This window comes from Centroberyx gerrardi, chromosome 22 (assembly GCF_048128805.1).
Source record: "Centroberyx gerrardi isolate f3 chromosome 22, fCenGer3.hap1.cur.20231027, whole genome shotgun sequence".
Taxonomy (NCBI): Eukaryota; Metazoa; Chordata; class Actinopteri; order Beryciformes; family Berycidae; genus Centroberyx; species Centroberyx gerrardi.
Genome location: NC_136018.1, coordinates 11130233 through 11148556, shown reverse-complemented (window position 1 = coordinate 11148556; position 18324 = coordinate 11130233). Strand labels below are relative to the sequence as shown.

At 43.8% G+C, this 18324-nt stretch overlaps 1 protein-coding gene across 2 annotated transcripts in view; it reads left to right on the top strand.

The window, feature by feature from the left end:
• Positions 1-18324, top strand: part of flt1 (fms related receptor tyrosine kinase 1) — a 38165-nt gene that overhangs the window by 1067 nt on the left and 18774 nt on the right. The window contains exons 2-11 of one of the 2 annotated variants that reach the window (XM_078291402.1): positions 2905-2998; positions 4138-4349; positions 6234-6358; positions 9114-9279; positions 9519-9655; positions 10395-10569; positions 10814-10931; positions 11756-11925; positions 12092-12239; positions 14515-16292. In XM_078291402.1, coding sequence (XP_078147528.1) covers positions 2905-2998; positions 4138-4349; positions 6234-6358; positions 9114-9279; positions 9519-9655; positions 10395-10569; positions 10814-10931; positions 11756-11925; positions 12092-12239; positions 14515-14536 — 1367 coding nt within the window. In that variant the 3' untranslated portion in view covers positions 14537-16292. Of the gene's footprint in view, positions 1-2904; positions 2999-4137; positions 4350-6233; positions 6359-9113; positions 9280-9518; positions 9656-10394; positions 10570-10813; positions 10932-11755; positions 11926-12091; positions 12240-14514; positions 16293-18324 lie in introns of those variants that run through there. The other variant, XM_078291403.1, reaches the window with a different exon arrangement.

Sequence of the window (18324 nt, the reverse complement as noted above, 5' to 3'; positions counted from 1 at the left end):
CTGAGGGGTCATGGCCGACTCGAGGAAAATGTCTAGTGAGCAGGAACTGGGGCTAATCAGTGCTTATTGCTAAAACAGTCGCCTGGGTGTTCGTTGTTCAGTATTTTGTACCTAATTAGGCTGAAATAAATGTTGTTTGATTGTAAAATATTATCTAGTGAAGAGCTCTATTCTAAAATATACCGAGTCCGTTATACAGCCTATTATGTCCGTTTTATGTACATCCATAATGGCCAAAATAATTTCCTGTTCATCATTCCATATTTCTACATATAGAGGATCCATTCTGTAGATGTTTCATTTTCTCAGCCAACATCATTTACCTAGTATCCTTTAATTAGTTTGATTTACCATAATTTGTTTTAAGTTTGTGCTAACAAGCATTTTGTAAGAGCAGGTGTCATTTTTTGGAATTAAACTCTTAAAGTAGCCTAGTTTTCTTTGAAGTAAATGATATATCTGTTGTTGATAACACAAAGTAAACTATATAAATTCTGGAAAACATTATTTATGATGATTTAACTTTCCCTGTAACAAATAAATAATCAACTGTAAATGAATGAAAAATAAAAAGGAGAAAGAAAATGTACATATTGTACACATTTATTATAACTAACTATAACTATATATTATATAGTTAATTATAAGATGTTGAGACTGCGTAGCCTCATAATTAAGATCTTTACATCAAATTTATGAGCGTCATTTATCGCAAATGCTATTTTATTTCAGAAGATGTATTTCAAAGAAAATCCATAAATACTTAAATATTACATAATACATAAATGTTGCCTTAATTACAAATCAGTGACCAGTTTTATTTGTTAATTATTTACTAATTGTCACTGCCGTTACCTTATCACAGCAGACTATAGAGATAATTCAATAATGCAGATGAATTACCTCAGAATGTTGCAACTGGCCATCATCTGTTGGCTCTTAACATTGGATGCAGTGATATAAATTCAGTTATGAAAAGTCTTTGAGGTGCATATTGATCCAATGTTTTCTTGAATGACAATGAATGTTTTCCATTGCACAATGACGCCTACATAGTCTTTACAAGTGTTTCTTCCAAAAAAAAAAAACGAATAAATCATCGGAGATGATTTTGTCTATAGTCTCCTGTTTCTTCAAAAAAAAAAAAAAAATCACTGGAGATAATTTTGTCTATAGGGCATTGCTGAAACCTGTCCCTGGGGCGTAAAAGACTATTCCAAGATTATTCCACATCCTGTGTGCTATTTTCACTGTAATTTGGATCTGATGATTCAAACAATCATGCCTTCAAGAGAAACTGTAGAACTTTCTTAGTTGTAATTTCAGCTGTACTGAATAATGGAAATTGTAAACTGGAAATTGGAACTGGAAATCGGGCTTGTAGACACTTTTGCAGCTTGTTGAAAAGCCCCCAGGGCCTGGAGAGGCTCTTGACTTCCCTTACTCCACACACACATACTTACTACTGTATGTGTGTGTGTGTGTGTGTGTGTGTGTGTGTGTGTGTGTGTGTGTGTGTGTGTCTGCCTGCCTGCCTGCCTGCCTGTGTGCCTGTGTGTGACTCACACTGTGTGAAAACTAAGGAAATAGTATAGGAAGCGCTAGCAGTGTGAGTAAATCTAGATCTGCTCAATGGGACATCCACTGGGAACAATGATGCTGACATTGAATGGTAATAATGGACTTACACACTTAAATACACACAAAGGTTCTTATTGTGATAAACTCAGTCATTGACAGCTATATGAATGATTGAACTATTTACAGAGCAGTAACATGGTTATGTCCTGAAGAGCATTGAGCTACATTTGTGTACAATCTATAAGGAGCAGCCGGACTGAAGGACGGACTTCCCTGAATGATGTTTCCGCTGTGGTTGTGAGGAAGGAAGGGCGGACGGACAGCAGTCTTTATCTCTCATTAATAAACCTCAGCAATGGAGTGGAGCAATGCCTTTATTTGACAAACAAGAGAGACACTGCTTACGCATTTCCACACAAGTTGTCAAGTGGCCTACTGGCCTGAGAGGGGGGATGTGAGGAGGGTCACTGATGAACTGACCTGGACGGGGGCAAATTCTGTGGAACTGGGACTTGCTCACACTGGTTCTGCAGTCAGCTAAGAGTTTGGTCCAGTTTCTCATGTTGTCCATGTTGTTTGGGTCAGTGGGAATCACATTTTGACAATGCTTACAGGAGCTGTCTGAAGTATTTACTGGTAGTAACAGTGTTTATGTCTTGCAGGATTTCCCAAAGAAAATGTTCCCTTAGACACCATGTGACACCCAAACTCTCCATTTACAACCTATAGAAATGGAATTATTTTGGGGTAGGGGGTTCACTGACATGTAGATCCGTTCTGGTGCCAGTTGGGTCTTAACATGTGGCTCTGGATCCATTCAAAGAGATTCAGTCTGTACTAGCCAGAAGTATCCCAATCAAATTACTCTGATTTGAATGAATTGAACATGCAAAGACACACCTATCCAATTACTGTATTAGTTTAACAACAGATAACAAGAAACCTTCCTTCAAACAAAGCCCCCGGACTCAAGTCCCCATTTCAGCAAGTATACAGCCTGCTGAAGTGTCCTTGAGCAAGACGCTGAATCCTCACAGGCTCCATGGGTGCTGCTCTGTAGCTGACCTTGACCTCTGACCTCACTGGAGGGGGGATCAATAAAGTATCATCTCGTTATTATTAGACAACTCACAAATCTTTCAATTCTACAAGGCCATAAAGAACTTAATCAGTGATGGTATGTTGGGCTGTTGTGGTCCAGTTGAATGTGCGGACTGATCTTGGCTACCGGATGTTAAATGAGTTGTAAATGATTCAGTCCACATCTCCAGTCTCTTTTTAATGCCATTCCACCTGCGCTCTGTATTCCCTTCCACTCTCCAGATAAAGTGAAGCGGAAGTACAGCGTCCCTCTTCTGGATGTGGAAGCTCGGCAGCTGGTCGTGGAGGCCAACCAGACACTACTGCTCAACTGCAGGTGAGTCTTGGATGGATGGATGGATGGATGGATGGATGGATGGATAGATAGTAGATAGATAAGTAAAAGATATAGTCATAATGAGCAAGCTTTCGACATTGGTGCTCTCCCAAAATAGCACTAGTGATAGTTACAGTTATCAGATAGTTATCAGATCCGGTGTATTGGTATATGAACCAAAATATAGCCTACAGCAATAGACCAGATCCTTCTGACTGAATTGGCAACATGCCCTTGGGATGGATAAAAAAGGATAGTATGCTAACATAATATTTGTCAGTGGGTTCCCAGATGTAAAGACTAAACAGAAACAACTAAACATGTCGTCCCCTATGAATGATGCAGGCATCCCCTGGGCCAATCAGTAACAAGATGTATCATCCCTCCAAGTTTCACTCAAAATCAAAATTTTGACCTTTAATTGTAGCACCTTCATTAGGCCAATCAGTGTGATTTGTAAGGATAGCTGGATTTGCGTAGTGAGTTTCATTTCAATCTTGACTTGTAGTACAGCAGTTATGGCCTTTCAAAGTTTAAAAATGTTGCCCTTTAATTATAACACCTCCATCAGGCTAATCAGTGTAATGTAACACCAGGGTCATAGTGCCAAAATGCGTCATCCCTCCAAGTTTTGTCAAAATTGCGCCAGTGGTGTCTGAGATTTTAACTTTTGACCTTTAATTATACAGCGCCCTCATCAGGACAATCAGTGTCATTATTCAAATGCCAGAGCACAGTGCCAAAATGAATCATGCCTACAAATTTTGTCGAAACAGACTAGCGGTGTAGCAATTATGGCATTTAAGATGTTGAAATTCTGACCTTTCATCACAGTGTCCCCATCAGGCCAATCAGTGTGATTTAGTAAATGCCAGAACTCAGTGTCAAAATGCTTCATTCCTCCAAGTTTCATCAAAATCAGACCAGTGGTGTCTGGGATGATATATGTCTGAGAGATATCACATTTGAGTTAAAATTGACCTTTAGCTATTATATCCTTTAGGCCAATCAGTGAAATTCATTAAACTCTGGAACACAGTGCGAAGATGCATTGGCAAGGAAAGAAAGTGAAATGTATCTTCATCAATCCAAATAACGCATGCAAACCTTCAACCCATTGTACCTGCTGACCTTTCCAGGGGCCGCTGGGAAGTGGTGTGGGCGTTCCCAGTGGGCGTGACCAGAGACCCGGAGAGCGTAAGAGTGGAGGAGTCTCGCTGCGGCAGGACGGGCCAGCAGCACTGCAGCCGCCTGACGCTCAGCCGCAGCCTGGCCCAGCACACCGGCCTGTTCCGCTGCCGGTACCGGCACCGACCCCGCAGGCAAGCCTCTGTCTACGTCTACGTCACAGGTGAGACGCTCAAGCTAGAGGGACGAGACCGCTGCTGTCAGCCAATCAATGATCAGCAACAATCAATTGATTATTGCAGCAGGGATGTCCTCTTGTGTTTTGTTCCCATGCCTGGTCTTTCTTTTTGAGCTGCCCTCTATTTCTTCCTCTCTTTCTTTTTTTTCTTGCTCTCCTCTACACCGCTCTCTCCTAATTGATTGAGTAGCACCCCCCACCCACCCACCCCCCCCACCCCCATGCTCATTGTTTATATCCCCAGGTTAAACAGGATGTGGTGGGTGCTATATACAGACCAATGCCAGAGAGCCAATTATATCTAAACACTGTTTGTCCCAACAACACATCCTTCTAGATGACTCTGGCACAGTTTCACCCCCTCCTCCCCTGCCTCTTTTCTCAGCCCTAGTCTACCTCCCTCTTGTCTATATATAAACCCTTTTTACTTTCGTTTACGTGCTACCTCAAGGCCAGGAATAGCCCAGCTGCTGAAAGGCTCAGGCCTGGGCAGAGTTTCCCAGGGCATCAGCCTTATCTGCTCTCCTCAGCCCTGCTTGAAGCATCCTGTGCTGGGGGAGGAGGGGAGGGCGGGAGGGGGTGTGCTGGGTCTCCGAGCAGGAGGGGATGTCGCTGTCTCTCTGCAAGGTGGCGGTAGGGAGGTGTGTGGTGTGCGTGCATGTGTGCGTGCATGTGTGTGTGTGTGTGGAGCTGGGGAGGATAGGATGAAGGCCAGTGGCTCAGTGGTATCCAGGGGCAGAGGAGGCATGATGTCTGCCCGGCCGCCTCCTCCCTGTCCTGGGGGTGTCGCTGTCCGGGACGGGCTGGGCCGGGCCGGGCACGGAGCTGGGCTGGAGGCCAGGGTCACAGGGCAGGCTACTGTTTGGCCAACAGGACCCTTGGGAGCCATCAATCGCTCGGGTCGCCATGTCCATTAAGCTTCAGACTTGGCCTGCAGCTCTCGCCCTCCTCAGCCCTTCGCCCCCCCCACCCCCCACCCCAGTCCTCTATATGGAATCAAAGCAGGAGAAGGAAGCCCTCAGTCCGCTAGTCCTTGGGGTACTTTTGTTCGAATGTTCAGAGATTTGCTTTCCTTGAATAACACCCTACAGTAACAAACAATACAGTGAGCAACACCCACACCTTTCAATGGTACAGAAATATTACAGTAGCCGAGCTGGGAGGAGAAAGCACAGCAAGGCCGTTTGATTGCCTCTAAACAATCTGTGTGTTTATTGTTGACTACAGGCAGTCATTTGCTGAATGGGTATTCAGTGAATGGGTGTGGGGAACCAGTGTATGTTTAGGAGTGTCTGTATGTTTATTTTTGTTTATTGTTGACAGTAATGCTTGTGTGTGTGTGTGTGTGTGTGTGTGTGTGTGTGTGTGTGTGTGTGTGTATACGTGCACATGCATGTGGTTGTCCTCTTGTCTGTTTACGTGCATGCATTTAAACGTACTTGGCACATAATAATAATAACTTTATTTATGTAGCACTTTTCCAAACAACGTTTGGAAGTGCTTACATAAAAAACAAAACACAAGAAAAATAACAATTACAATAAAACACAACAGGGGATAAGCAAAGCACAATATATCAAATGAAAGAGGAAAACAAAAGCTAAACCAATAAAACAATAAAAACAAAGCTAAAACACAGTTAAAAGGGTGTAGATAAAAGAATAAATCAATAAAACTATGAGAAGGGCTTCATATAAAAGTGAGTTTTAAGAAGTGATTTAAAAGACGACACATGGGTGTACATTCTCTTTTTTGGATGTGTATGTGATATTGTGCGTGTGTGTTGGCGTCTGTGTTTATTATGCATTTTATTTTACATGCACATTATTCGTACTGTATGTGTCCCTGACCGCAGTGTTTGGGTTTCAGACAGCCAGCGGCCATTTGTGGAATTGCGGGGTAAGAGCCCAGATGTGCTGTACATGAAGGAGAGGCAGCCGCTGCTCATCCCCTGCCGGGCCACACACCCTAACATCACCGCCTCGCTGGTTAAGGTTAGTGCAAACGCCTAATAATAACTGAAAATATGAGGGATTTATCAAGCATACTAACAATTTGGATCCCCTTTAATTCATATTTGGTGTGTCTTTTGAACTCACAAATACTCATTCATATTTTCTAGTGCTATTCTTGATTTTAACTACTAATTGTACTGCTTGAATATATGCTTATTGCCTATTGTCTATTGCTTGTGTCTGTATATTGCACTGGATGCCATTTTACTGTTATTGTTTTGTTTTTGTCGGTCTGCTATTTGCACCGCACCGACTTACCAAGCTAAATTCCTTGTATGTGCATACTGTATGTACTTATAATAAATCTGAATCTGAATCTGAATCTAGACAGGCCTAATGCACACATGAAGTCGACAGGAACGCAATGCCACTTTCTGCTCTCATCTACTATCTCCTCACACTCACAGTTCACTCTATGTCTTTCTCCTCTCTTTCCGTTACTCAATCACACCACTCACACTCTCTGTTCATCATCGGCCTGTCCCAGTTTTTCCATCAGGGCTCATACATGCACACAGTCCACCGGCCCGTCGTTTCTCCCTCTCCAGATCTTTCACCACATTGTTCTTATCTTGGCAGCCGTTCTGCGGTGGCGTGTGTGTGTGTCCGCTTGTTTGTGTCAGTCTGCGGATATGTGTGAAAGTGTGTGCGGATATGTTTGTGAGTGTTGGTGCTTGAGTGCTGAGTGAGGAAAGAGAGCGGAGAGTGTTACTAAGTGCAATGAAGAGCATAACAGTGCTCTGTGTGTGTGTGTGTGTGTTGCGCGCAAGCATGCATGAGTGAGTGCAAGCATGTGTGTGTTGCTTTATCAGTGTATTTGTCCGTAAATGAGGCTGTATATTTGGATGTGTGTGTGTTAATGAGTGTGTGAATGTGTGTGTGTGAAGGTCTGTCTGTTTATGTCTTCAAAAGAACTCACCGGTGTGTCAGAGATGCCCTTTTCTTTACGTTTTTTTTTTTTCCGAGCGAGCGGCGCCCACGGCGTCCTGTTGGCACTGTTCTTACCCCTGGAGACAGGACGTGGGGTCTGGAGTGCCCCCTTGGTCCCCAGCCAGCGACCCCCCTCCACCCACACACACCCCCCGCTCCCTCTTACCTCCTCTCCAGTTGGAGTCCTGGCTGCCAACTTCCCCCTGATGCTTTAAACAGCTGGCATGCCGGTGGAGGAAGCAGAGGTGGCTGCAACACAATGTCTACCAGCGCAGCTACTGTTGGCCCCGCCAGATCAAAGAGCAGTCCATGCTCTTTAATCATCACTGTAATTTTTTGGCAGACCCAAGCGGCACCGATCATTAATACGCTGGATAATACGTCACTATGGCTTGTAGGAAGCTGTGTTGCGGTACAACTGCATTAGATTAGCAGTTACACGTAGGCTCAGGTGAATAAAACAGGATTAGGCAATCCCATCAATGAGTGATGAATAGGTGTTGCCTGAAATCCTCAGGAGCTTGAAACACTCAGGATTCAGGATTCAGGATAAAAACAGCATTAGAACAAATCAGACCCTTCATGTCATATCCTATTAGTTCTCCATCAGGATGTACCGTGATTCTGACCCCGAGACAGACATGGCTGGACACCAACACACACACACACACACGCACACACACACAAATACACACACCTCCTCACAAATGTTCCCCTCTCTAAAGGTAATTATTCCAAAAATACTTCTCCTCCTCTTCCTCCAGCTCCCACTCCCTACTCTCACCCCCCGCACTGGCCTGTCCTGAACCAGGAATCCACTAACTGTCACACACTCTGGAGTGTTTTTTTCCTGGAAGGATTTTGCACTTTGCCTGGATCTTTAATATGACCCTTCTCAGTGGGAACAATACCCAGGAGGCCCTCCTCTCTCGCTCTAGCCGTGAAAGTGACCGGGAGGTCCCGGAGGTCCGGGAGTGGGGAGGGAGGGGGGGTTGACCTGGGGTTCCAGTCAAAGTGTCTATATCCTGTAGTAACAGGATGTGAGGAGATGGACTGGAGTCACGTTTCTCACATCCTGACTCCTCTGCTCCTCCCGGTCTTTCTCAACCTCTACCACAGCCTCCATCTTCGCCTCCTCTCCATATCCCCATGTACTGGCTCCCAGGCTTGAAAGAGGGGGTGAGGGGGGCAGAGGGGGCACCGAGGGCACTCACGCAGCGCCTCAGTGAGATCGGGAGGAGGGAGGGGTGGGAAGCATCTACTTTACCAGATCGAGAAGGGAGGAGGAGGAGCTCAGTGGCGTCTGAAAGGGTCACCTCACTGCCATAGTCTGGGAGGGGGGCTATCAGCCAGTTCACACTGGGGGTGGAGGAGTGGGGGGGAAGTGTGTGTGTGTGTGTGTGTGTGTGTTGAGGGGGGTCCACCTGTTCCCTTGAGAGAGGGTGGGAGGCTTCCACTGTGTCACAGAAACTCTAGTAAACATTTCCTTGAGTCTGCCTCCAAGAAAACAACAGGGTTACACAAGCATCCATCCATGTCAAGGTAGTCAAGAAGCCGGCTTCTGAAACTAACTGTGAGGATGCCTTTGGCGTCGTTTAGGGCCGCTTGTCTTATCTTACTCTCCTGGATTCTGCTTTATGATGGGTGGTTTTGTTTAGCAGTGACTCTGCTAATGATAACTTATCTCTACCAATTTCGTGTTCCTTAGAAATATTTTTTCCACTTGTTCATGAGGGTGTGTTCTGTTCATGGTTGACATGATCAATGGTTGATGAGTGTTGTCTTCTCCTCCCTCCTCCCACAGTACCCTGACCAAGACCTGAGCCCAGACCAGAGGAACATTATTTGGAACAGCAAGCAAGGCTTCACCATTCGCAGTCCAACCTACTATTACGTCGGCCTCTTCTTCTGCCAGACCACCACTGACGGCGTCGCACACTCGTCACACATATACTTTATACACAGACAAGGTCAGCGTGCTCTCTGCTGCAGTACATAAACACCTGTTGTCACATTCAATACATATCACATGTGTATGTGTGTCTCAGTGGTTTATGCATAAAAGTCAACTTCTACAATACTTTCATTTGCCTTTTTAAATTCTAACCTGTTCCCTGTATCCTGCAAAAAAATGTTTGATACACTAATGTTTTCTGTACTTTTTTTTTTTAAATCAAATTCCCTCCTTTATTTCTCTCCCCTGTGGCAGTGAGTAACATCATGGAGGTTTATCTGAACAGCAGTGGGCCTGTTCAGGCTCTGAAGGGAGAGAGACTGGCCTTGAACTGCACTGCCACTGGAGAGCTGAACACCAGAGTCAACATCAGCTGGGATTACCCTGGAAAGGTCAGACCTACGTTAATGTCCGTGGAGAATTTCTATGAACTAGCCATGTGCAGGTTTAGACAGCAAATGACCTTTGACAGAGGTTGAGAGGGGGTTTATTAGCACGGTACAGTCTGCTTTCTGAGATAACAGTAGAGAACAGTACACGTCTTTATGCAATCTGAAATGTGGCAGCAGGCCACCTAGTACTGCTGAAGTGCCTCTGAGCAGTGCAATTAACCCCCTTATATACAAATGTACCAACCAGCTGAAAAGACAGCTCTTGACAACAAGCTAACATTACATCGCTGTCGGCTGAAAATCTTGTAACTCCACCTGTAACTTTTTATGTTTTAATGTAAATTGAAGGATTACAGTACATGCTTGTCTATGGGTTGAGAAAATTCTGCAACCCTTGGATTTACAAAACCTTTTCAAAACCAATTTGATAAACTCAAAAACGCACTGTGGTCAAGCTAGCAACAAAGCTTTTTTTCTTACTACCTGAAAACAAACCTGGACATTTTGGAGATATAAGGTTTCCCCCCTACAACAGCCATTAGCTAAATACAGTGTTGCAACCTCATTGTCATGTTATGTTTGCATTTACCTTTGTAAAAAAACATACAGATATCGACACAAAGATTATTACTCTTAACACATTCAAATATTAGTGTTTATCTGCTCCAATACAGGACAACAGGGACAACCTATAGGTCAACCTTCTCTGCTAATTCTCTCGCTCCCTCTCCACCTTCAGGAAAATGGCGTCGGCTCCATCAGTAAGCGGATCCTGAACATCAGAACCCACATGCTGTTCTACAGCATTCTGACGATCCCCAAGCTGCAGCGCTCAGACCGAGGCCTCTACACCTGCCGCGTCACCAGCGGCGAAAAAATCAGACGAGAAACCAAAGCCACTGTTACTGTCTATGGTTAGTTGTCCTCCTCCTAGACTCTCCCTTCAACACATTCACATTTTCCAACCGCGGAAAATCACTGTGGTCAGATTAATCATACGTGCATGAGGTTCACAATGACACCCTCTTAAGGCTTATCTCTCACACACACTGAATCACTGTCTAGGGCGGTGGATAAATGTCACAATCGAGTAAGTTCTTCATTCACTGTCTCAATCTTAAGTGTGTGTGTGTACATATGTATTCCCCCCCCCCTTAGACCGTCCGTTTATCCGCCTGAAGCCCAGACAAGGATCTGTGATGGAGGCACAAGCAGGACAGAAGTCTTACCGGCTCTCTCCCAAACTCCGAGCCTTCCCCGTCCCTGAAGTCATCTGGTAAGAGCTCACATCTTGGGACAAGCCAAGATCCCCGTGCCCAGAGGGAGACAAGGGGTTCAGTCCCCTGCCTCTGAAATCACATGTTCCCCATCCCGCCACAACTTTCTCTCCTGTGTCTCCTTTGCATCCCTTTCCTACTGTCTAAATAAAGAACAAGAAAAAATATACAAAAGGGTAGGTGGACTACCCACTGTGACTACTGGACTACTAACCTGAGAGATGCATGTTTCTTTTTGTTTCTTTTTTTTTTCATTTTGGTGCTATCTTTGGTGCTAAGCGATCATTGCGGTGTTTCTGCACTGCACTTCCCAGAGATCACCTGTCAGTCAGTGTAGCCAGTACCTTGACTTCTTTTTCCTTGGATTTTCTGTTTGTCTGCTTTATTGATATACTTTTATTTATTTATTTCAAGCAAACGGTAAATAAAATGCACCACTTTCTGTGCAAGGATTTTTCCCGGGAAAGACCTACCAGGCACGGGGGTGTTGTAAAAGAAAATGTAAAAAACTTTCATGAACTGGATATAGGTTGAATAACTATCGTGTTTTATTAGTCAGCGATAGAGAGTTGCAAAACAGATTATTACAAAATACAAATTAACCATGGCATTCAAGCAATGATATACATATTTCATCATCTAAGTGATCTAATAAATTGGCATTGTATATCCAAGAATTATTTTGCTACTTTATATGACTTCGGCTTATTATGAGAATTATTTGGACTTTGTCCTTGAAATTCTGGCATTGAAATTCCTCTCACTTTCCTTTGAGTCTTCCAAAACTTTGCTCAAGGATTCCCTCTCTCTGTGTTTCTGACAGGTTGAAGGACGGCATGGTGGCAGCAGAGCAGTGCTCCCGATACCACGTGGACGGGAATTCCCTGATTATCCGGGATGTAGCAGAGGAGGATGCTGGGAAGTACACTATCCTGGTAGGAAACCAGCAACACGGACTCTACCAGAATCTCACGCTCACACTTGTGGTCAACGGTGAGAAACGCTGGTTGAATTCTTCAGTCACCAACCACCTTTACATCTGTCCGTCTCTTCTTGGTGATTAAACTTTGCTCTTATATCTGTGTGTGTGTGTGTGTGTGTGTGTGTGTGTGTGTGTGTGTGTGTGTGTGTGTGTGTGTGTGGGCTTGTTGGCTGACAGTGGGTCCTCAGATAGGGGAGAAGGCGGTGTCGTTGCAGGAGCCTGGCACTGTCCCGCGGGGGAGCAGACAAGCCCTGCACTGCACGTCCCATGGAGTTCCTGCTCCACACATCCAGTGGCTCTGGCACCCCTGCCCATCCAAAGGCCTGTAAGTAGCCCAGCAGAGTGGACACAGTACAGTGTCCAAAATGAGTTATCCACCATTTAAATATAGGACACCTACCCCATCATAATGATTACTAGCATGAAAGTAAACTTCTCTATTCAGTAGTATTAAAATTGTTGGCTGCTTTGAACTTTCTCTTTACAAAATAGTAACATTTTAAAGGATGTACTCATTTGTGTTTTTTAAAATATTGAACAATGAAAATACTGTTATATTTTTTCTCCAAAATGCATACATAACATTTTGGATATAAGCCCTTCACATTTAATTAACACACAGAAACCTAGCAAGAGAGAAATATACATATATATATATATATATATATATATATGTATATATATATATATACATATATATAGAATATAGAATATAGAATATAAAATATACACTTGTGTTTCCAGACTATACAGCTATACTGAGCTCATTGTATCTGCAGCTGCTTGGTACTTGACTTCTAATTTCCAATCAATTTAACTGCATTATCCAAAAATTTTATATTATCATCAATCAAATCCATCTGAAATGGTGCCACGTTAAATTGAGGAATAATTTTTCATTAGGTCATTAGTTTATAATCAAATAATAATAGTTGTAAAATGTTGTACATTTTGTACATATTTTGGCTGCATCAAATTAAGGGCAATCAATAGTCCAAAAAATGTATGTCTTATTTGTTGCATGTTAATTGTGTGTGTGTGTGTGTGTGTGTGCGCGCGCACATGTATGCGCGTGTGTGTGTGTCATTTTGAAAACCGAGACATGTTTTGTCTATTTCAGCATGTGTTCAGACAGGGTTTCCTTTTTGTAACCAGAACAGATGCCTTTGGAGGCCTTTCATGTGTAGGAGTGTGTGTTTGTGTGTCTGTGTGTGTGTGTGTGTTTCATCATGTTTGTGTTTATGTGCATGCTTTCATGTGACGCTTTCCCCATATGTTTGTTCCCTTACTGTCTATACATCTTTTTCCATATGTTTGTTCAAGTGTATATGAATGTGTAGCGTATGTATGCGTACGCGTGTGTGTGTGTGTGTGTGTGTGTGTGTGTGTGTGTGTGTGTGTGTGTGTGTGTGTGTGCCTGGTACATTCACAGACACAGTACACAGTGTAACCCAGACTTGAAAGGGCAGAGAAAAAAACACACTTCAATAGGGGCCAGTTCCGTGCTCTCAGTCACGATTTGTTGGTTTCCAAATCAAACGCTATGATTTAATGAATTTCCTGTGCAGGACGCAGGGTGAGAGGCCTGTTTATTATTGTGATTGCACACTGCATCCTGTGATGCTTTTTCTTATATCTGACACACACACTATATATAAAGTTCTCATGAGAAATGGCCCAGCCCGGTGATGCCTTGGGACAGTCATTTAGTCCAACACACACACACACACACACACACACACATGTATAGTCAAGCAAGCACTTGGCAAAAACATGATTGAGCGGTTCTCGGAGGTCAGACACTTATTGTGTTGGTTATGACCGAGTCAGAAAGGTTAAGTATTACCTGAGAGCTCCACAGCAGCCGCCCATATTCTATTCCCCTTCTGAGACACACTGACATCATCAGTGTACTTGACCCTTAACCCCAGCACTCTCACATGGCGCCATGCCTACATGCCTCCAACGTGGTTTCACCCCTCCGTATCTGCAAATACAATCTATATAATGAACATGCTCATCTTTTTGGCCAGCTGACGATGCCAACATGTCTCTGTGAGCTTGTGATATTCATTGTTAGACTGAAACTGGCTACACTGAGGCAAATTCTTCATCTTCCAGAATCCTTCCTTTATCATTAGTAGCTCTGTATATAAAGACAGGATGAGACGTTGAGGTAATCATTTATTTTGGCGTTATGCTTCTATCGCACTTTGGTATTGTGCGGAAGTCCAGTATGTATGAGAGCATCTTTGTTTTTGTTTCATTATGAGAACAGAAGGGTCAGATGCAATCTGCAGGTGGAAGAAAATCTGCCAAGTATGATACTTCATTGAAAATCAATCAACATTCTTCCTTCAATTGATGGCTAATATTTAATGTAAGTCATCCTGATTGGGTATTATGTAAGTAATTCAAGTGATAGTACACAGTAATGTCCCAGCAGATTACATTTGGCCTCTTTACTGGTTCAGCCATGGTCCTCTGTAAAGCTCTGTTCTGGTTCTGGTTTGGTTTCAGTGACTGTGTTGAGTGTGTTACATTAGACTAGTGATTGAGAGTGACTGGCTGGATCCTCACTAGGCCCTTGTTCTTTGCAGCTCGGCTGCACCACGAGCCTGACGCCGCGCTGGAGGAGGCCCAGGGACAGTGGACCGGGCCGGGCCAGGCTGAGAGGGCCTGGGTCCTGGGTCCTGGGTCCTGGGTCCTGGGTCCTGGGTCCTGGGTCCTGGGTCCTGGGTCCTGGGTCCTGGTCCACTCCTGGGTCTGGCCCTGGGAACCGCAGCGCTCTTATCTGGCCCGGGCAGGAGGCGCACTGGGCTTCCTGTGCGAAAATCAGAGCGCTTTTCCTCTCGTTGTTTGGCTTCCTCCCCGACGCGAGACGCTTCCCAGCAGCGTGATTGTCCCTTCGTCTTCAAACGTGGCACAGTCCGCTTCCTCAAGAGCTTGATCTATTCTTGAGACCCCCTCACCCCACCCCCTTCCACCCCAACTCTGCTGCCCCCCACACATACCTCTCCAACCCCTTCCCTCGCCAGCTCTGCCCTCCACCCCGACCCACCGTCCTCCGCCTCATCAGAAGAACAACCCCCCGCCGCCTTCCCCCGCTCAAGCCCCCCCACCCCCCACCTCACCCCTCCACACACTCATCAATACTTCTCCATAGCAGCCAGAACCCTCAGTGACATCACCAGCCCTATGTGACGCCCCCGTGACCCCAAACCGGTGTGGAAAGTGAGGAAAGTGACTTGGAACACTGCTGAGCAGTGAAGACGAGGAGTTGCTTGGAGATCGCAGGAAAAGAGGAAGAAAATAAATGCCACGCCACTGAGGATATAAGGATATCTGCTTTAATGATTATTATTTATTTATTTCCTTCATTGCCCACGTTTGTATCCTCCCCTCCCACCCAGCCACCCTGTACTTGTTTTACGCTTTTTACATTACTTTTCTCAGACATTTTTGAACCAGAAGAAGTGCAATTCCATCCATCCACTAGCCACATTTCTGGAGCTGCTTTGCCTTTTGTGTCCTAGAGTGGTACTATAATGGGTGCATGAACCGTGCCTGTCCTAAGCCCTGACATCCTGATCTGATTCTGACATCCACGAAAGCTGTGAGTTCTGTTCCGATTTTAGTCATGAGTAGAAGTTCAAAATGCACTCACCTTGGACGGGCAAACAGGAGAGAGGACAAGCTTTGTGTTGTTCACTATGGGATGCCTACAGTTCTCTATTAAAAGACTGACGGTCCACAGACGCCTACCATGTAGGAAGTCTCCCCAGACCAGAGACTATGACTAGCCTATGTCATATTATGTCATCCTATGTCGTCCAGTGTCATCCTATGTCAACTTATGTCTTCTGTTTGTGTGTCAAATGATGTCAGTATATCTCACCTTTTGTCTTCGTATTTGAAAGTTCCTTAAAATCAACAAGTGTGTGTGATACAACAAGCCATTTTAAGAGGATGACTGCCATAAGTGTTTAATTGTAGTCCATTTCTTTGTGAGTGTGTGTGTGTGTGTGTGTGTGTGTGTGTGTGTGTAAAGTGTGTGTATATTATGTGAGCATGTGTATACTTGTGCAAGCAGCAGGAATGTGTGTGTGTGTTTGTGCGGACGTGCATGCGTGTGTCTGCGTGTGTGTGTGTGTGTGTGTGTGTGTGTGTCTGTGACCTCCACACAAGTGTCCCATTCTACGGGTCTCTCCCAATGTGATTCATTCCTTGTATACAGATGTTCTATGAGTAATATATGAGTCTAATATTTAATAATTTTATACAACTAACTTACATATGATAAATGACAATAATTGCCAAACGTGTATGAAACTGTTAAGATGTATTGGTTTGAAGTGTTATATCAGTCGTTTGTGTTTTTGCATTAAACTTTGCTTATTTGTGGCTTGGTTTATATGGCTGTGTGGTTATTTTGGGTCTGAGACAGGAACGGACAGGGGCAGCGGTTAGAGTGTATTTTAGGCAACAGGACAGGACAGGAAGAAAAGGCAGGAGATGACCCCCACTGATACACAACTTGGGACTTCTCATTCATATTTCCTTCTTTGTGTATATCACATTAAACAGGCGACCGCTCACCCTGTTGGCAGGCACACACTGTGTGAATGTGGCTGTGGAACGACTGTATATGCTTACGTGTTCATTTATGTGTCTAACCATGTTTGTATCCATGCATCTAACCATCTAACAAATCATATCTCTTGCCTTTTTGTGAGTGTCTGAGTGTGTGTGTGTGTGTGTGTGTGTGTGTGTGTGTGTGTGTGTTTTGTGTGTAAGATTGAGTGAGAAAGCTTTTCCTGGGAGGCGTGGGAGAGTTAACTGGTAGTAGTTTGTACCTGCGTGTGTGTGTGTGTGTGTGTGTGTGTGTGTGTGTGTGTGTATGTGTGTGCTTATGTGTGTGTGTGAGTGTCAGGGCCCTTGGTGTCATGCACAGGGTGGGCTGTTCCTATCTATGCGAAGAGGAAGAGCAATCAGGCAGGGAGAGGAGAGGAACCATCCTGAGGGAGCGGCACAGGACAGTGAGAGCAGACAGAGACACAGACAAAGACAGATATACTGTAGATAGACAGAGAGGGGAATTTGAAATGGGCACCAAAACCTCTATAAACAGACAGAAGATCAATGAACAGTGTCACAATAATCATATACAGTGATGATGATTAATTGAACCAGTGTTTTTACATTGTGGGTCTGATGGTACTCTTGCTTTCATAGGACTTATTTATTTTTTTATTTTTTTCCTTTATTTAAGCAGGAAGTCTCATTGAGATCAAGATCTCTTTTCCAAGAGAGACCTGCTAACAACAGAACAGATACTGTATAAAAAAGTTCATTCATACATTGCTACACAGCAAACAATCAGCAATCGAAGACAAATTAGTGGAAACAGTTACAGTCAATGATAGGAAAATCACGGATTAAGAATTTGAACTTTTCTACAGAAACAAGGGATTCTAATTTCAAAGACCTTTGCAAATCATGCCATTTGTAAGGAGCATAGTATCGAAAACCTTTTCTGCCGAGCTTTGTATTTACATGTGGAACATCTAAGATTAGGTAATCGTGAGATATTTACTGGCTTTAATTGTGATTAGAGAACAGAGGGGTAATTTTCCTAGCAGAGCCTTATAAATGAACAAAGTACAGTGCATTTCCTTTCTTTTTGTCAAAGAAGACCATCCCACTTTTTCATACAGGACACAGTGGTGAAGATGAAATTTATCACCAGTAATGAAACAGAGGGCGCTATGGTACACTGCATCAAGTGGTTTTAACGTGGAAGGGGCAGCATGTGAATACAGAGTGTCTCCATAATCAAAGACAGACATGATTGTAAACTGTACAAAAATGTTTGTATTAGGCATTGAAAAGCAGGCTTTATTTCTATACAGAAATCCCATTTTAACTTTCAGCCTGTGAGAGAGGTGTTACATGGGTCTTAAAGGATAGTTTAGTGTCCAGCCAAATCAAAGTATTTATAAGAATCTACAGTTTCAGTTTGGGGTCCATTTAAAGTGTGAATACCAATATTAGTTATAATGCCATTCACACAGTGAGACCTTGAAAAAAAAAAAACATACATTTAGTTTTATCAGAGTTCAGGGCAAGTTTGTGATTGACTAACGATATTTGAAAAGTATCAAAGGCGGACTGCAAGTTCGAGACAGCCATGAGGAGCCAGAGGTATGCAAGATTGTGTCGTCAGCATAAAAATGGACATTGCAGTATGGTGTTGGAAGGAATATATTATTTATATAAATTGTGAAAAGTAGTGGGCCAAGAACAAACCCTTGTGGAACTCCTTAATTAATTAATTTCAAGTGAGCTTGATCTAACATCATCAGCACCAATAACTTGAGTTCTCCCAGAAAGATAAGCAGAAAACCAGT